This window comes from Dendrobates tinctorius, unplaced genomic scaffold, assembly GCF_039654945.1.
Source record: "Dendrobates tinctorius isolate UK_male_01 unplaced genomic scaffold, ASM3965494v1 ptg000044l, whole genome shotgun sequence".
Classification (NCBI taxonomy): domain Eukaryota; kingdom Metazoa; phylum Chordata; class Amphibia; order Anura; family Dendrobatidae; genus Dendrobates; species Dendrobates tinctorius.
This window is the reverse complement of record NW_027361712.1, coordinates 15816493-15834913: the sequence shown is the minus strand read 5'-3', so window position 1 is coordinate 15834913 and position 18421 is coordinate 15816493. Positions and strand designations below refer to the sequence as shown.

At 44.5% G+C, this 18421-nt stretch overlaps 1 protein-coding gene and 1 long non-coding RNA gene across 4 annotated transcripts in view; one reads left to right on the top strand and one right to left on the bottom strand.

Annotated features, from left to right (window-relative positions):
- The window catches only part of IPO4 (importin 4), a 420928-nt gene that overhangs the window by 218310 nt on the left and 184197 nt on the right, over nucleotides 1-18421 (bottom strand). For all 3 annotated transcript variants that reach the window (XM_073575360.1, XM_073575361.1, XM_073575362.1), the window contains 5 exons: nucleotides 1460-1573; nucleotides 1206-1319; nucleotides 966-1089; nucleotides 580-691; nucleotides 59-168 (listed from right to left, as the gene is read on the bottom strand). In XM_073575360.1, the coding sequence (XP_073431461.1) occupies nucleotides 59-168; nucleotides 580-691; nucleotides 966-1089; nucleotides 1206-1319; nucleotides 1460-1573 (574 nt within the window). The remainder of the gene's footprint in view (nucleotides 1-58; nucleotides 169-579; nucleotides 692-965; nucleotides 1090-1205; nucleotides 1320-1459; nucleotides 1574-18421) is intronic.
- The window catches only part of LOC141089083 (uncharacterized), a 249028-nt gene that overhangs the window by 124447 nt on the left and 106160 nt on the right, over nucleotides 1-18421 (top strand). The gene's annotated exons all lie outside the window — the stretch shown is intronic.

Here is an 18421-nt window from a genome sequence, read left to right as displayed (position 1 = left end):
TGATTTAGAAAGCATGAAAAAACTGATAGTTCGCTATAAACAAGAAAATTCAGAATACCCTTCAATGTCTGGATCTCTATCGTCATCTCCTTCATCGTGAAGGACAACATCCTCTTCATCTGCTTCATCATCAAACAACATGAAGGTGCGATTCTCATTATATTGGATCTTTTGGAATAAAAGAGTAAATAAACAGGGGATTTATTCTAGGTGCAAACAAGTTTTTTAAATATTATAGATAGATACAAACACACAACCATATAAAGCTACATGAGCTAAGATTTTTGTATGTAAGTCTATTTCTAGGACAATAGACCTGTATTTGGATGAACTTTAAAAAACAAAAAAACAAAAATACAAATAAAGTCCCCACACCTTGCAACTATGGAATGTAAATAGCATGAAGCAGCATCCTTCTCCCCCTCTGGTAGCCTGTAGACTTGGTGAATCATGCTGCATTTATGGTTATCTACCCTCAGTTCACAGAGGTTCTAGGTGTTACAGCAGTAATACCTTCTCCAGGATGCAGTCATTTGGAACTGAAGATACATGTAAATAGTTCTTCTAATCTAAACTCACCACTATTCCTTCCCTTGACTTTAAAGACAGCAACATCATAGTTGTAATTTTTTCCAGATGGTGAGAAATATTAGCTTCCATAACTCCAGAAAGAGCGGCAAATAGGCCATAGCTGTAACAAAACAAATTACAAATGCAATACTTAAAGCCCCTTCACGACTTCTTTATTTTGTGGAACCAGTTGCAGTTTTGAATGACACTATTCATCTTTTCCATATAATATTGTGAAAAAAAAACAAGAAAAAAGTTCCAAGTGGCGTGAAATGGTTACAAATTAAATAAAATCCCTTCGGAAATTTGGGGTTCAAAGGCTAAAAATTTAGGGACCAATTTATTTTTGATAGCATTTGCAACCAGTTTGTCCTATATTGTGTGGTATAACTTACGCACAGCTTCTCATATTTGGGTCATCAATTCTGTCACATAAGTTGAGTCCTAGGAGGCAGCAGTCTTCAGCCAATGGCAAGAATGTTTCTTTACCTAGAGTGTCCACCAGAACCCCAAGGGTTTCTGACAATAGATTAAGATAGATTAGTTCATGGAAGAAAAATAAAAAAAGGACCTGCTGAGTATGAACAAGTGAACAGTTCAGAACATATCTACCCACTCTACTCCCATCCACTCACGTAAACACTGAATCTGAATAGGTCTTCCTTCCTCGGTTGTTTGCGTCAAATGAACTTTCAATACTTCCATTATGGATGGAAAATATGGGCAGAGCAATTTCTCAGCTCCACTGGCTGAAAAATAAAAGAAAGAAAGTTTAAATTTGCAGCAAAAGGCAAACCCTGACAAAATGTAGATTGGTTGCAGGACTCAAAAATGTTGTAAAAAGTGACGCACTGGGTGAAAAAAAAAAAGAAGAAGAATGCATACTCACCAATGGCACCCAGAGCGCTCACTGAGAGTTCCTTCAATCTGACATTATCCGAGTTGCTTAGTGACTTCAATATCCGCTCCATCAAGGTGGGGAGGTACTGCTCAATTTTACTACCTGCATTAAACCATTGGATAGCTATGTATTAGAAAACTCATTAAACATTTGGACACATATTTCAGCTACTTCGAACCGCATACTCACACAAACACTACATAATTAAATGGCTCCGCTTTCTCTATCGCTTCATTGACATTGAGGCTGACACTAAGCACAAAAAATTAGCTACTTCCCAGCAGTGTACACCTCAACAACTGACACCAAGTTAATCAGTTTAGCTTAGTGTCAGTAGGAGGAGGACATGGGTCTTTCATTAGACCCATATCTATCTCTATTTTCAGAAAATAGCTGAAAAAAACCTGAGGCCAAAATCCCTATCCCTATTTTCAGTAATGATTAGTGATGAGCGAGCATACTATACTCGCGGTACTCAGCGAGCACCGAGCATTTCCGGGATTATTCAGCGGGAGCTCGGGTCTCCGCCCTACAACTTTGGCGCTCTTTAGAGCACCAGTCAACATGCATGGATTGTCTGCCACGCACTGTAATGCCGCAGCCATCTTTGTTGTGGTATTACAGTGATTGGCTGGCTGCACAGCGTCATCAGGTCTATAAGAGACCTGCAGCCTCCCTGGTTGTCACAGTGACGTCCGGAATCAGTGTAGGGAGAGCTGCTGCTGAGACAGGGAGAGATTTGTGCTTTTATTAGTTAGTGTGGGTATACCATTGTTGAATCCACATATCCAGCTAAACCAAGTCCTTCTAAGGACTAATTACGGGGTATATAAATTGCAGTGCTAGGTAGGCAGGGAGTGTATGTGCATAGATACACATCAGTGCAAGGCATGCAGGCACTGTATGTGGGTATATAGATATCATTGCATACATCAAAGTGGTCCATTACTGTCTGCTGTTGCCTATTACATATATACCTAGCTCCAGGTATCAGTAGCTAGGAATGTTTTTTTTTTGCATCTTAATCCTGATTATTTTATTCCAAAGCAATCCAGTGCCAGATTCTCAAAAGCTACCCAGAGCTGCCGGATCCGCTTGTGTGCCCATTTTAGAAAGTCAGCTCCAGCCGCATTTGCAGTTTCCAGTTCACCGACTGGTGTGTGATGTCCCCACGCGTTGGAACTCTACACTGCATATGTTGGAAAGGATTTGTGAGCAGAAGAGGGCAGTTGTTGACTATCAGCATCAACAAGGCCGTCGTTAATCAGGTCAGACTTTACACATAAGACCTCAGGAGTGGACATGGATGTCTGACATATGTACCATCCTCCAAAACTTTGAAGAATCCACCAAGATGGTGAGCGGCGATGATGCCATAATTAGCGTCACAATCCCGCTTCTCTGTATTCTGAATAGCTCTCTGCTCACAATGAAAGAGGATGCATTGCAGGCGGAGCATGAGGACAGGGAGCAAGGAACTATACAGGCTGATTACACACAGCCCAGCCTCATGTCATCCCAATGTGGATTCGTTGACAATGAGGAAGAGAAGGAGGAGGAAGAACAGGAGCTACTTTCATGCGCTATAGATGGTACTACAAGCACAACTGTCATACCGTCTGTTCAGCGTGGATGGCCTGAGGTCAGGGAGGAGGAGGACACCATGGTCAATCATCCTGTTGGTGAGGACACGGAAGGCTTGCCTGTTATCAGTCTGGCACGCATGGCTAACTTTATGTTGCACTGCCTTTCCCGTGACCCTCGCATTCTGAAAATTTACGGTGACACTCATTACTGGTTGGTGACACTTCTAGACCCATGCTACAAGGAGAACTTTTAATCTCTTCTTCCAGAGGTAGACAGGTTTATTAAAATGGTGCAGTACCAGAGGGACCAGCAGCGGAATTATTAAAAAAAAATTCCCATGTGAAAACGCTGGCGGCAGACGTCACAGTTCGTTGGACAACCAAGGAGTACAGGCATGAGAGACAACAGTCCAGCAGAGGCAGGGGAACACTGGCAAAGTTCTGGGAGAGTTTTCTCAGACCCTCCCATCACCCTGGCCCAGAGGCGCAGGATAATGTCACAAGGAATGGAATGTTTTGGAAGATGCTGAGGGAGTATCTTGCTGACCGTACCAACGTCCTCCATGCCTTTTAATCATTTGGTATACAAGCTGGACACGTGGCATGAACTGGCTCTCTACGCCTTGGGAGGTCCTGCCCTGCCGCTAGCGTTTTGTCAGAGCGGGTTTTTAGTGCCGCTGGTGGAATTATAACTGATAAGCGCATTCGCTTGTCAACTGAAAATGCAGACAGGCTGATTGGGCCAGACTTCTATACACCGCCGAATGATAACAGCGAAACAAAACCTCCAATACAGTCTTTTTTTGGGAGGTTTATTCCCCATGCACCTCTTCACACCCACACATGGGTATGCGCTTCTTACGCTTCCTGATTTTGCCGATTTGTTGTCATCCTCCACCTCAACATCCACCAGACCACCACCACTAGAATACGAGGGAGAACGTGTTCTGTGATGCTACAGTCACTCTAGTTTTGTGAAAGGGTGTTTATGATGCCCGCAAAAATTTTTTAAAAAAGTATGTACCTCACAGAGATGTTTGTCAACCCATACACTTAGTGAAAGGGCATTCCAAGTAAAGGAGACCCGTTCCTTTATAATGGGAATTTTTTTATGAAGCCTTCCTCTGTCTCTTTCAAGGGGCATTGGAGTGCCTCCTAATATTTGGCAGGCCTTGCATTCAATGCATAGGCAAACACTATGGGAGACCCACTTCCTAATAATGGGAACATTGTTTTCAGGAGGCCCACCTCTAAGTCTGTTCCAAGAGTTATTGTGGTGCGTGTAACTTTGGTGCAGGGCAGGGCTTGCATTCAATGCATAAGCAAACAGTATGGGAGTACCAAATGAATAATGTGAACTTGGTTTTCCTGTGGCCATCCAGTACGTGGGTTCAAAGAATTATTGGGGTGTGTGGGACTTTGGTGCAGGGCAGGCCTTGCATTCAATGCATAAGCAAATAGTATGGGAGTACCAAGTGAGTACTGGAACTATGGTTGCATGTGGCCATCCAGTACGTGGCTTCAAAGGCTTATTGGGGTGCATGTAACTTTGGTGCAGTGTAGGCCTTGCATTCAATGCATAAGCAAACAGTATAGGAGTACCAAATGAATACTGGAACTATGGTTGCATGTGGCCATCCAGTACGTGGCTTCAAAGGCTTACTGGGGTGCATGTAATTTTGGTGCAGGGTAGGTCTTGCATTCAATGCATAAACAAACAGTATAGGAGTACCAAGTGAATACTGGAACTATGGTTGCATGTGGCCATCCAGTACGGGGCTTCAAAGGCTTATTGGGGTGCAGGTAACTTGGATGCAAGGCCTGCCCCTGCACCAATGCATAAGCAAACAGTATGGGACTACGAAGTGAATACTTGGAAATATGGTTACATATGGCCATCCAGTACGTGGCTTCAAAGGCTTATTGGGGTGCATGTGACTTTGTGGCAGAGCAGGCCTTGCATTCAATGCATAGGCTAACAGTATGGCAGTACCAAATGAATATTGTGAACTTGGCTTTCCTGTGGCTATCTAGTACAGGGCTTCAAAGGCTAAATGGGGTGCAAGTAACTTTGGTGCAGGGAAGGCCTTGCATTCAATGCATAAGCAAACAGTATGGGAGTACCAAAAGAATAATGTGAACATGGTTTTCCTGTGGCCATCCAGTACATTGGTTCTAAGGCTTATTGGGGTGCGTGTGAATTTGGTGCAGGGCAGGGCTTGCATTCAATGCATAAGCAAACAGTATGGCAGTACCAAAAGAATAATGTGAACTTGGTTTTCCTGTGGCCATCCAGTACGTGGGTTCAAAGGTTTATGGGGGTGCATGGGACGTTGTGGCAAGGCGGGCCTTGCATTCAATGCATAGGCTAACAGTATGGCAGTAACAAATGAACAATAATGGGAACTTTTGTTTCATGTGGCCATTCAGGACGTCTGTTCCAAGGGTTATTGGGGAGCGTGTAACTTTGGAGCAAGGCAGCCCTTGCATCCAATGCATAGGCAAACACTATGGGAGACCCACTTTCCTATAATGGGAAAAATTTTTCAAGCGGCCCTCCTTTACGTCTCGTAAAAGGGGTATTTGGGTGCATCCTAATTTTTGGTAGCCCAATCACTCAATGCATAGGCAACAACAGTATAGGAAACCCACTCTTTAATAATGGCCCTTTAAGAATAGTAATGCCGACTGATGCCCCTATAAAAATAGGCTTTGTGAATTTAAGAGTCACTCCTTCATAAATGAAACAAGATGTGTCTGATGATGTGTCACACACCACATGGCCAGCTAAGGTTGTAAAATGCTACAATGACATTTCCCAGTAAATGCATTGTATTGGTTGAAAGCAATGGTAAAGTTGAAAAACGCATCAAAAACGCTACGTGTGAACATAGCTAAAATGGTGGAGGAGCATTTTTTTTACCTTACATGCAAATTATTACCCTGGCAAGGATGTTCCTTAACATATTTCCCTGTTAAATCCATTTTGGTGTCGTTTTTGTATGTTTTACTGTGCGCCTGTAAAAGTGCCGTCACACTCTGACAACATTGGTCACAGCAGTTACCTAGAAGTCATAAATGCTTCCAGAGGCCTTCCCCATGATGTTCACGTCGATTGTGCACTGTTCCCATAGATTTCCGACGTTTTGATATCCTAGAAAGACCTCTGGGGAGGGTCGCGGCAAAAAAGCTCGGGTTTCCCATACAGTAGACTTACATTGGGCTCGTTGCTTGGGTCGAGTTGCCGAGTATTCCAATTTGCTCGACCCGAGCAATGAGCACCCAAGCAATTTAGTGCTCACTCATCACTAGTAATGATCTCTTTCTCAGAGGATTTCTTCTATCCCTTTTAGGGATACAGTATGAACAGACACACTGGTAGTCCCACATAGAGACATTGAGTACGGCATGAACTATTATCTCTTATCTGTCTGTCTGATAGGACCCCAGCCCCTATCACATCAAGAGTTTTCATGTGATCCAAAAAATGGCCTTGGTCCCCCTTTCTTGCCCACCAGAGTCGGATGTTGTCAGTATGTACAGACATCCCGCAATCCGGTGAGTTTTTCAAGTCTGTTTCTTACATCAATACATCTCCAAGGACGAAGAGGTACCCTCTTTTTCAAGCAGGTTTTCACCACCTCTGAGATTGCTTCAGCCCTACAGAATGGAGCATCTGGCCAGATTCCAGAATCAGAAGAGGATTCATTGGAAGTGTTTACAGTGTCCTAAAATCTGACAGATTCTCTATTTAATCAATGTTCATTTATGTGGAGCTCTGTATTTGGGGACGTGTGTGGGGATTAATTTGTGCATATGTATTTTTTTTTTCCTGTATCGGGCTTTAGGCTCGCTTTTCACCTGGTCTTTAGTCCTCCGCACTGCTCGCGTCTCCTCTGCCGACCTCTCTTCCTACTCAAGGCCCCGGCTTTCCTGCGATGCTCGGCTCAGCCCAGCTCACCCCTTTCTTGTTGAGTGGCTTTTCTCCCGCCTGCCTAGGCAACCCCCCATTCTCCTCCTGTGGCCTTGGAATTTGTGTGCTCTTTTCTGTCTGAAGCCCTCCTCTACATCCCCACGGTCGCAACTTTCCGGCATCCAGAAACTGCAGCACAGGAGCCTCTCCATCCAGCCTTTCTGATGCAGAACCCTTGGATCAGCTTGCAAGACTCCAGCTTTCCTGTGAGTAGACTCTGCTCTGCAGACTGACACTCTCCTCAGCATTATTCTCTTTTTATTTCTCCAACATCTGGCATTTGCTAGTGAGTCCGTCATTCTCTCTTCTATCACGCCTAACTCTAAGGGTATGCTTCCACGTTCCGGTTCCAGGCGTTTTCGCCGCAGCAGACACCCTCCCCGCCCAAAGCGCTGCTCCCTTTTGTACGCGCGGTGATTCCGCATATGTTCATTGAACACACGTGGAATCACCAAATCCTATACATAGAACGGTGCTATTTATCTTGCGGAGTCTTCGCAAGATACAGTGCGTTGCGAAAGTATTCGGCTCCCTGGAACGTTTCAACCTTTTCCCACATATCATGCTTCAAACATAAAAATACCAAATGTAAATTTTTGGTGAAGAATCCATAATAAGTGGAACACAATTGTGAAGTTGAACGAAATGTATTGGTTTAAAATTTTTGTGGAAAGTCAAAAACTGAAAAGTGGGGTGTGCAATATTATTCAGCCCCTTTACTTTCAGTGCAGCAAACTCACTCCAGAAGATCATTGTGGATCTGTGAATAATCCAATGTTGTCCTAAATGACTAATGATGATAAATATAATCCACCTTTGTGTAATCAAGTCTCCGTATGAATGCACCTGCTCTGTGATAGTCTCAGGGATCTGCTTGATGCACAGGAAGCATCAAGACGACCAAGGAACACAACAGGCAGGTCCGTGATACTATTGTGGAGAAGTTTAAAGACGGATTTGGATACAAAATGATTTCCAAAACTTTAAACATCCTAAGGAACACTGTGCAAGCGATCATATTGAAATGGAAGGAGTATCATACCAATGCAAATCTACCAAGACCCGGGGCGTCCCTCTAAACTTTCATCTCAAACAAGGAGAAGACTGATCAGAGATGCAGCCAAGAGGCCCATGATCACTCTGGATGAACTGCAGAGATCTACAGCTGAGGTGGGACAGTCTGTCCATAGGACAACAATCAGTCGTACACTGCACAAATCTAGCCTTTGCGGAAGAGTGGCAAGATGAAAGCCATTTCTCAAAGATATCCATAAAAAGTGTTGTTTAAAGTTTGCAACAGCCACCTGGGAGAAACACCAAACATGTGGAAGAAGGTGCTCTGGTCAGATGAAACCAAAATCGAACTTTTTGGCAACAATGCCAAACAATATGCTTGGCATAAAGGCAACACAGCTTATCACCCTGAACACACTATCCCCACTGTCAAGCATGGTGGTGGCAGCATCATGGTTTGGGCCTGCTTTTCTTCAGCAGGGACAGGGTAGATGGTTAAAATTGATGGGAAGACGGATGGGGCCAAATACAGGACCATTCTTGAAGAAAACCTGTTGGAGTCTGCAAAAGACCTGAGACTGGGACGGATATTTGTCTTCCAACAAGACAATGATCCCAAACATAAAGCAAAAGCTACAATGGAATGGTTCACAAATACACATATCCAGGTGTTAGAATGGCCAAGTCAAAGTCCAGACCAGAATCCAATTGAGAATCTGTGGAAAGAACTGAAAACTGCTGTTCACAAACAATATCCATCAACTCTCACTGAGCTTGAGCTGTTTGCCAAGGAAAAATGGGCAAGAATTTCAGTCTCTCGATGTACAAAACTGATAGAGACATACCGCAAGCGACTTGCAGCTGTAATCGCAGCAAAAGGTGGCACAAAGTATTAAGTTAAACGGGCCGAATAATAATGCACACCCCACTTTTCGGTTTTTGAATTTCCAAAAAAATTTAAAATAACTAATAAATTTTGTTCAACTTCACAATTGTGTCCCACGTTGATTCTTCACCAAAAATTTACATTTGGTATCTTTAGGTTTGAAGCATGTTATGTGGGGGAAAAGGTTGAAAAGTTCCAGGGAGCCGAATACTTTCGCTGTGCAGACACACTGCATGTGCGTTTACGCGGCTGTGCCACCTGCATCTTTGTATGCATAGTGGAGATGGGATTTCATAAAATCCCCTCCACTATGTTGTAACATCTGGATGCTGTGGATTGGACGCCGCAGCTGTACGCAGCGTCCAATCCGAAGCAAATCACGACCGTGGAAACATACCCTTAGGGTACGTGCACACGCTGCGGATTGATCCGCGCGGATTTAGTAAAATCCAAAGGTCAAAAGACCTGCGGTTTATCTGCGGATTAGCCTGTGGTTTTGCCCTGCGGTTTATCACCTCTAGGGGAAAGATTTTCCAGCTCACCGCTTCTGCATCTTGTTAGTGCCTGGAGCACGGACCCGCTGTGTCAGGGCGTGAGGAATCCAAATGAAGTAGAATGTCCAGCTCAACAGCGTAGTGAGAAGCAAAGTTTTATTCACCACGGACACATTCCAAAGAGAGGATAAAACATCAGCATGACAAATGACAAGTAGTCAGATCAACGCGTTTCTGGAGACCAAGCTCCCTTAATCATGATGACCGATATTTAAGGTATAAAGGTGCTGTGTTTTTCAATGTCGGTCATCATGATTAAGGGAGCAACTTTAGTTTTACAATACAGCAACCAGTTTTCCACTATTAGAAATATGATTCTTGGGGGCGTGGCTATGCCGTGAAAGGGAGAGGACGCTGATGAAGAGAGCTCCTCATCAACCGGATAAATCCTGGTGCATGGACCCCTATCTGGCGACTTACTTGTAGCTGCCTGGACCCCTCTGGACACCAGGACCCCCTGGACGCTCTGTGGCAGGTTGGAGGACGGCTTCTGGGAGCGGGCGGCAGGTTCCCCCCACGAGGTGGCGGCCATCTTGGGTGCGCAGCTCAGCTGCTGAGAGATGCAGCGCCGACCTCCGTTGCTGCACAGTCGCCGGGCAGTGAAGAAAACCGGCTGTTACATTGAGGGAGCACGCGGTGAGTGCCCTGGAAAAACGGGCCCCGCATGGTAACCCTCTCCACCTACCCGCTCACTGTGCCGGCTGGCGCCATCATCATTAGGGGAGGCTCTGTGCACCCTCCCCCCACTGCAGCTGCCTCTGCGGGACCCCCCCTCCCTCCCCGGGCCATAAAGATCTTGACTGTACCTGGCTGCCCTCCTTATCATCACGCAGGCATCTCTCTGTAACTAGCCTCATAATTAACTATTGCCTGACCCGCTGTGACCCCCACCTGTAGTGGGTAATACCTGGAGCACACGCTTCAATTTCTTCATCAGAACGCACCGCAGACAATCATGAGCCGACTTAAAGGGTCGGGAGCGGCGGAAAAATTGAAAGAGTTCGCTAGAGCTGACCCAGCTGAAAATACGCGGCATAATAAGAGCACAACCTCTCAAGTTCAGCGCAGGAATCGCCCTTCTGGGTGTGAGGAGGAGATGGAACAGGAGGAATTGACTCTTAAACAAGCATCTGAGCAGTTGATGCAGGCCATTTCATTGACCAGGGCATCTCTGACGGAGAAAATCGAGGATGTTCATACGGAGGTGGGGAGACTCTGTCAGCATCTGCAGGCCATGAAGGGGCGCATTACGGAGGTGGAGACGAGGGTGTCCAAGGTGGAGGATACCATTGTACCTATGGAGGCTAAATTAACGAAGGTGGCGGGCTCCATAAACGCTTGGAAGCAGAAGGCGGATGATCTAGAAAACAGAATGCGTCGAAATAATATCCGTATTGTTGGGACTGCCTGAGCGCTCGGAAGGTCAGCATCCTGAGCAGTTTCTGGAGGATTGGCTTAAGACCTCCCTGGGGGACGAATTCTCCTCGATGTTCGCCGTTGAGAGAGCTCACAGGGTACCTACAAGACCCCTGCCTCCGGGGCCCCCGCCTCGACCATTCCTGGCACGCCTGCTCAACTGCAAGGACAGATATACCACTTTACGTCTTGCACGCTTGAAAAGTCCTATTAAATTCAATAATGCTGTAGTTTCCATCTTTCCGGATTTCTCCGTGGAGCTGCAGAAACAGCGGGCGCAGTTCTTCGAGGTCAAGAGGCGAGTCAGGGACAGGAACATTGTATATTCAATGATATATCCGGCCCGGCTCCAAGTCGTCCATGAGGGTTCCTCCGTATTTTTTACAGATCCGGCGGAGGCGACTGAATGGCTGCGGTCCCATGGGGGATCCCCTGCAAAGGAGTCCTAATGTGACGGCTGTTATCTCAGATCCTTTCAATCGATGGTCTAATTGGAGCTCTCTCAGCGAGTTCCCAGATACCAGCTATACCGGATGCAGTACTCAGTGATGGTATCCCCTTGTTTATTTTTTGATGGGGGCGTAAGACTGTACGCCTATGTTACTAGGTTCCTGTTTTTCTTTTTCAAAAGTTTTAATTTTTATAGTTGTTTAGATAGAGGCCGCAGCCGACGCCAAGTTCTGTTATATATGTGGACTCTCTGCACCTGGTTTGTGCGCCACTATGCATCATATCTTGACAGACCGGAATGGGTTCTGAGCTGATTTGTATGACCTGGAATGTGAGGCATAAAAACCCCTCAAAAGAAAATTAAGGTGTTCTCACAAATAAGACACTACCGTCCTCACATTGTGGCTCTGGTGGAGACCCACCTAACTAGAGATACGGTTCGGTGGGTACAGAAACCGTGGGTGCAATGGTTTATACATGCTTTTCACACTAGCTACTCAATGGGAGTTTCTCTGTTAATTCATAAGGATGTTCGGTAGGAGGTCAGGGAGGCCCGGAAGGACCCCGAGGGACGATTTGTGTTCGTGCATGCGCTGATTAACTCTCAGAAATATTTCATTCTTTGTATTTACAATCCCCTTTCCGGCCACCATGTCAATTATTCAGAAGGCAATGAGTTTTGCTTTAAATTACCCGGACGCACATGTTATCTGTATGGGAGATTTTAATATGGTCATGAATAGCCATCTTGATAGATTGAGATTGGGCGATGGAGTACAGGGTGGAGTCCCCCCCCGGGCACATCCCAACTGTCACAATTAATAGCGGGTAGTGGGTGGCTGGATCTATGGAGGGTGCGCCATCCAGAGACGAAGGAATATACTTGCCACTCCTCCAATAAACGCTCTCTGTCTCGCATAGACTACATTTTTGGGTCTGGCAGTCTGGGTGGATGATATTAAGCATGGAGGCAGGGGGATCTCGAATCATAGCCTAATTATCCTTACGCTTAAATATGGGCCATCGACTAATAGAATGGCATGGAGGCTGAACCCTTTTTGGCTGAAGTTGATAACACCCCCTGATAGAACAATAGATCAGTTATGCTGCTTCGTCTCGTCCCACCCCGAACCCCGAAATATCAATATATTTTGGGATGCTCTTAAAGCCTATTTACGGGGTTGTCTATCCTCCACGATTTCTCACATTAAACGGGTGATATCGGAGGAGGAAGGCGAGATGGGGAGGCGTCTGAAGGACTCAGAGGCAGCCTATATATCGGATCAAACTAATAGCAATAGGGTAGAATGGCTGACCGCTCAAAGGTTATATGCTCAGTACACAGACACCAAAACGAAACGTAAATTATTTTTTGCCTGGCAGTCTTATTTTGAAATGGGGAATCAGACGAGTAAGTTTCTGGCCTACTTAGTAAGACAGCATAACATAACTAGTACAATTCTACAGATCCGTGATTCGGGTGGTACTATGGTTTCCTCAACTGAGGAGATACTAAAATGCTTTTCTGATTATTATAGTTCATTGTATAATTCTAAGACGGATGTGGATGGCCTGGAGTGTTTAAATTATCTGCTAGACATAGAGTTTCCTGCGCTAAGTCCTTCCCAACAGGCCTTTATGGATGCTGAGTTCACTCTGGAGGAGGTAGAGGACGCCTTAAAAGACATGGCCTCTGGGAAGGCCCCTGGGCCGGATGGGTTCCCTGTGGAGTTATATAGGAAATATAAGGACATACTGGTGCGCCTATTTTTGACTGTGTTTCGCAGGATTTGGGAGGGGGGGATGTATGCCGGAGTCCTTTTATGAGGCGAATATTATAGTTCTTAAGAAGGAGGGGAAGGAACCTTTAGATTGTGGATCTTACAGGCCTATATCATTAGTAAATGTAGATTATAAAATTTTTACAAAAATTCTGGCCAAGAGAGTAAATTCAGTTATATTAGATCTTGTACACCCTGATCAGACAGGTTTTATGCCGGGTAAGAGCACTTCCATAAATATCAGACGTGTCCAGTCAGTGGTCCAATATAGCTCTATGGTACCGGATAATGAATGGGCATTGGCATCGTTAGATGGGGCCAAGGCCTTTGACTCGCTTGAATGGCCTTTTCGCCGTGCATGTTTGCAGAGATACGGATTTGGTGATAGATTCCAAAAATGGGTCAGTGTTTTATACATGAAGCCCAAGGCCCGGGTCATAGTAAATAATTCCATATCTGAATAATTTTCACTGCATAGGGGAACTCGTCAGGGGTGTCCCCTTTCCCCGGCCCTTTTTGCTCTTGAAGCACTGGCAATTCGCATAAGATCCTCCCCTGACATTGCTGGTGTGGAAGTAGCAGGTCGGACAGATACCATAGGCCTCTATGCTGACGATATGGTGGTATTTATGGATAAAGCAGAGGAAACCCTACCAAGAGTGATTGCTACCATAAATTAATTCAGTAAATAGTCTGGCCTATACATAAATTGGGAGAAATCTGCTTTTATGCATCTTTCCCATGCTCCAATGCCACGACTTGAGACTCTCTCCTTATTACCCATTGTAACTAGTTTTAAATATTTGGGGGTTCATATCTCTAAGGGCAGTAAATTTGATCTACAACTCAATATACAACCATTGCTGGAGATGGTCAAAGGTAAATTCGCGATTTGGGGTAAACTTCCACTGTCTGTAGCCGGATGTATTAATTTAATTAAGATGATATTACTCCCCAAGCTCAGTTACTTTTTTCAACATAGTGCGGTGGTGGTACCCAAATCCTTTTTTGCTAATCTAAATTCCCACATCACATCCTTTATTTGGGGGAAAGCCAGGCCTAAACTTAAATTAACCACTTTACAAAGGCCCAAGAGGGGTGGAGGAGCAGCGTTACCCGATTTATTTTTATATTATCTAGCTGGACAGGCCAGGGCCATAAGCACATGGATGCCTGGAGGTCATCTCCCGAATTCTGAGTCATCTTCATGCTGCAGGGACTAGTTCCCCACTGGGATTGTTTAGAAATGAGGAAGACAAATGTCTCGGGACTGTTACCTTTGCGTCGTCTGGCAAGATCGATATGGAGACAGATTAAGGGGGTGGTTAGATTTAGGGATATTATAGCTGAAATGCCCCTGTGGAATAATGACTACCTCCCGGTGCTACGTGAACATCCATCCGCCGAATTCTGGGTTCAGTACAGTGTCTCTACGATAGGTGATCTATACGATCTTGGAACTTTGGTGTCCTTTGAGCAATTACAGGTTAATCGCAATGTTCCGAGATCCCAGTTTTTCCGTTATTTGCAACTAAGATCAGCCATTCAAGCGCACGTGAGATGTATGGGTATAGATAATGCCATCTCGCCTCTACCCCTGATAGGGATTCTCAAATCACAGGGCCCTCAGGGTCTCGTCTCCTCTCTATATACATATATGTTGTCAGTGGGGACAGAATGTGCCTTAGATTCCGTTAAAAAGAAATGGGAGAGGCTCATCCCGGATGTACAGGGTGAGGAATGGGAAGAAATCCTGGAGTCATCAATATGGGTATCTCCGTCTGCCAACAACAGGATGATACAGTTATATATTATTAATCAGTCATATTTGACTCCGGCTCGACTCTTTAAGATGGGCCGATACTCGTCATCGGAATGTTTGATATGTCACTCAATAGATGCGGATTTTATCCATATGATCTGGTGCTGTCCTGTTGTTGTGCAATACTGGAGGGAGGTGACGTTATTATTAACATCCTTGGTACAAACCCCTGTTCCCCTTGAGCCACTGATCTGTCTGTTTGGAGTGTGGGATGAGGAAGCATGGGGCCATTATGTTGGGATTTTTCTACGGGAGACGCTGTTCATGGCACGCAAGGTACTAGCATTACGGTGGATGGAAAATTCGCCTCCTTCTCTTTGGTTCTGGATCACTCTGGTAAATTCGATTATCCCATATGAACGTATGCTGTATCAGAATAGAGGATGCCCGGGTAAATTTAAAAAGATTTGGGAGAGGTGGAACTCCTCTCACCTCACTTTGCAGAACGGAGATGTCGCACAGTAAACTGATCATTATATAGAAGTAGGCTGCGGAATAGTTTATGTTTTGGTAGATGTAGGTAGGGTTTAGAAGCTAGGCAGGTTTTATTACTGGTACAATAATACAACACCACTGCGATTCAATTGATATTATGTTTGCCTTATTTACACACAATTGATGTACATATTTTGCCACGCGTCTTCATGCTGTCTGGACATATGTATGTTTTGTATCAAGCTTAACACCTTGTACTATATGTGTGTGTTGTAAAACTACCTGTGGTTTAATAAACGAATAAAAAAAAAAAAAAGAAATATGATTCTTCATAATTTGTCGATTTTAAAAGAAGATCCTGAAATAGCAGCAATTATAAAAAATGGGTGTAGGGTAGTATCTAGAAGAGCGCCATCCTTGAAACAGACTCTCTCTCCAAGCTGCTTCAGATCTGGAAATACCCAGACAACTAATTGGTTAAATATCAAAGGGTATCATAAATGTGGAGCCACAGTTTGTAAAATCTGCAAATTCTCCAGAAAATGTGTTGAGTTTTTTGACTCCAGTGGATATAACAAGTACCCCATAAAAACTTTTTTGAATTGTAATACAATCAATGTAATCTACGTTATGGAGTGTACTTCATGTTGTTTGAAATATGTTGCGAGCACGAAGCGTCAATTAAAGACGAGAATTAGAGAACACATCTATGATGTTGAAAATGTAATTGTAAATAGGAATACGTCCCAAGTTTCAAAACATTTCAAAGATCGCCACCAGAGTAATTTGGAGTCGCTTAAAATTTACGCTATAGAAAAAATTCATAAACCAATGAGGAGGTGACACTGAAGCAACCCTAAGAAACAGGGAAGCATGGTGGATATTTAAATTAAACACAAGATTACCACTGGGTCTTAATAAAAGAAAGGATACCATGCTGTTTTATTCATTCAGACTCAGGAATTATTTAAAAAAAAAATAGCTCACTACTGCTATAATATGCATGTTCATTTAATATTGCTAAAAGATGCATGTTTTTTCATAGCATTCTTTCATGCAAACGTGCTGCTATAATAAGGTTTTATTTTATTGTGTGTCTTTATTTCCTGTTATATGTATCCATACAGGCACACCACACTCATTTGTTGTGCTGCCACTCTTGTTCATTATGTTCTAATTATTTTACTGGTGTGCAATCCGGATCTTGGTATAAAGGTGCTGTGTTTTTCAATGTCGGTCATCATGATTAAGAGAGCTTGGTCTCCAGAAACGCCTTGATCTGACTACTTGTCATTTGTCATGCTGATTGTGATGAAGGAGTTAACTGCTCCTACCCCCCCCCCCCAGGGTCTGTAAGCATATTGAAGAAAACAGGATTTAGTGCTTCAATCTTGAATAGCTAGGTCTTTTAGTATGTTAATGAGATAAGGCCAAAGCAGAACTTCAAAGCTTGAGTAGGAGCCACGCCAGCATGGGGCAGGAAGGGGCCTGGGGGCTTCAATTAGAATATTAGAATATACCTGTCAGCTAGACACAGAAATACACATCCATTGTCTCTCCCAGCCTCTCCGGCTCCATCCTAGGATCATGGATTATGAGCGCACCTTTCGAGTTAGAGACTCATAAAAAAATATCGGCGTGACCCTGAGGAAATCGCGCAGTGCGACTCCTGAGTCGGTGAGTGCTCTGGGAGCTGAGATATAGAGATTGGCCCTCCACAGAGACCCAATGGGGGCCATGTTTGCTCTCCACACGACAGGCAAAACAATCCCCATTCACTGGTACCTCTCGTGTCCTGATCCGAACATGCTGTAGAAAGTTACCCCCTTTCTTAGATATTGGGAATAAGGTCTGCAGGGAGTTAAAGGGTGGAGATTATTAGCCCACCCTCTGACACAGGGGGAGGGACCCAGCATGCTTAAGAACTAGCAGCACATGGCAGAGAGACACTCTCTCACAGAAGAACCAGACGATGATGATCTAAGAAGGAACTGGGGACAGATCTGCCAAGGGGAGCAGCAGCCTGCGCTTTGGGGTCTGTCCGGCAACTAAGATTCTTGTTCCTGTGGACTGCAAAGCTCCCGGCACCTACATGCAACCTACAACCTGGTAAATTGACCTCCAGCTTAACCCCTTCCTGACATCCGACGTACTATCCCGTCCACGGTACCCGGGCCCGTATGACCGTGGACGGGATAGTACGTCTACCGTGGTGAGCGCCGCTGATCGCGGCCGGGTGTCAGCTGATTATCACAGCTGACACCCGGCACAATGTGTCAGGGGCGGTCACGGACTGCCCTCAACACGTTAACCCCTTGTACACCGCGATCAAACATGATCGCGGTGTACCGGGAGTTAAAGGGAAGCATCGGCAGGAAGGGGGCGCCCTCCGTGCTTCCCTGAGCCCCCCACGGCAGCGCAATGTGCAGCGCTGCTGCGGGGGGCTCCTTTCCTCCAGGCCCCCGAATCCAAGATGGCGACGGGGGCCTTCGGGGGCCTGAGGAAGCGATCTGTCACAGGACAGAGATGTCCCTCCTGGGACTATTTAATAAAGTAAAAAAAAAAATAAAAAAAAGTGTTAAAATAATTAAAAAAAAAATAGCCAAATAAATTAGAAAAAAAAAAAAAAATATTCCCCCAATAAATCCATTTTTTGGAAATAATAAAAAGAAAAAAACAATAAAAGTACACATATTAGGTATCGCCGCGTCCGTAATGACCCGCCCTATAAAACTGTCCCATTAGTTAACCCTTTTAGCGAACCCCTTAAAAAATAAAAATAAAAAACGAAGCAAAAAATAATGATTTATCATACCGCCAAACAAAAAGTGTAATAACGCGCGATCAAAAAGACGCATATAAATATCCATGGTACCGCTGAAAACGTCATCTTGTCCCGCAAAAAACGAGCCGCCAAACAGCATCATCAGCGAAAAAATAAAAAAGTTATAGCTCGCAGAATAAAGCGATGCAAAAATAATTATTTTTTATATAAAATAGTTTTCATTGCATAAAACCGACAAAAACATAAAA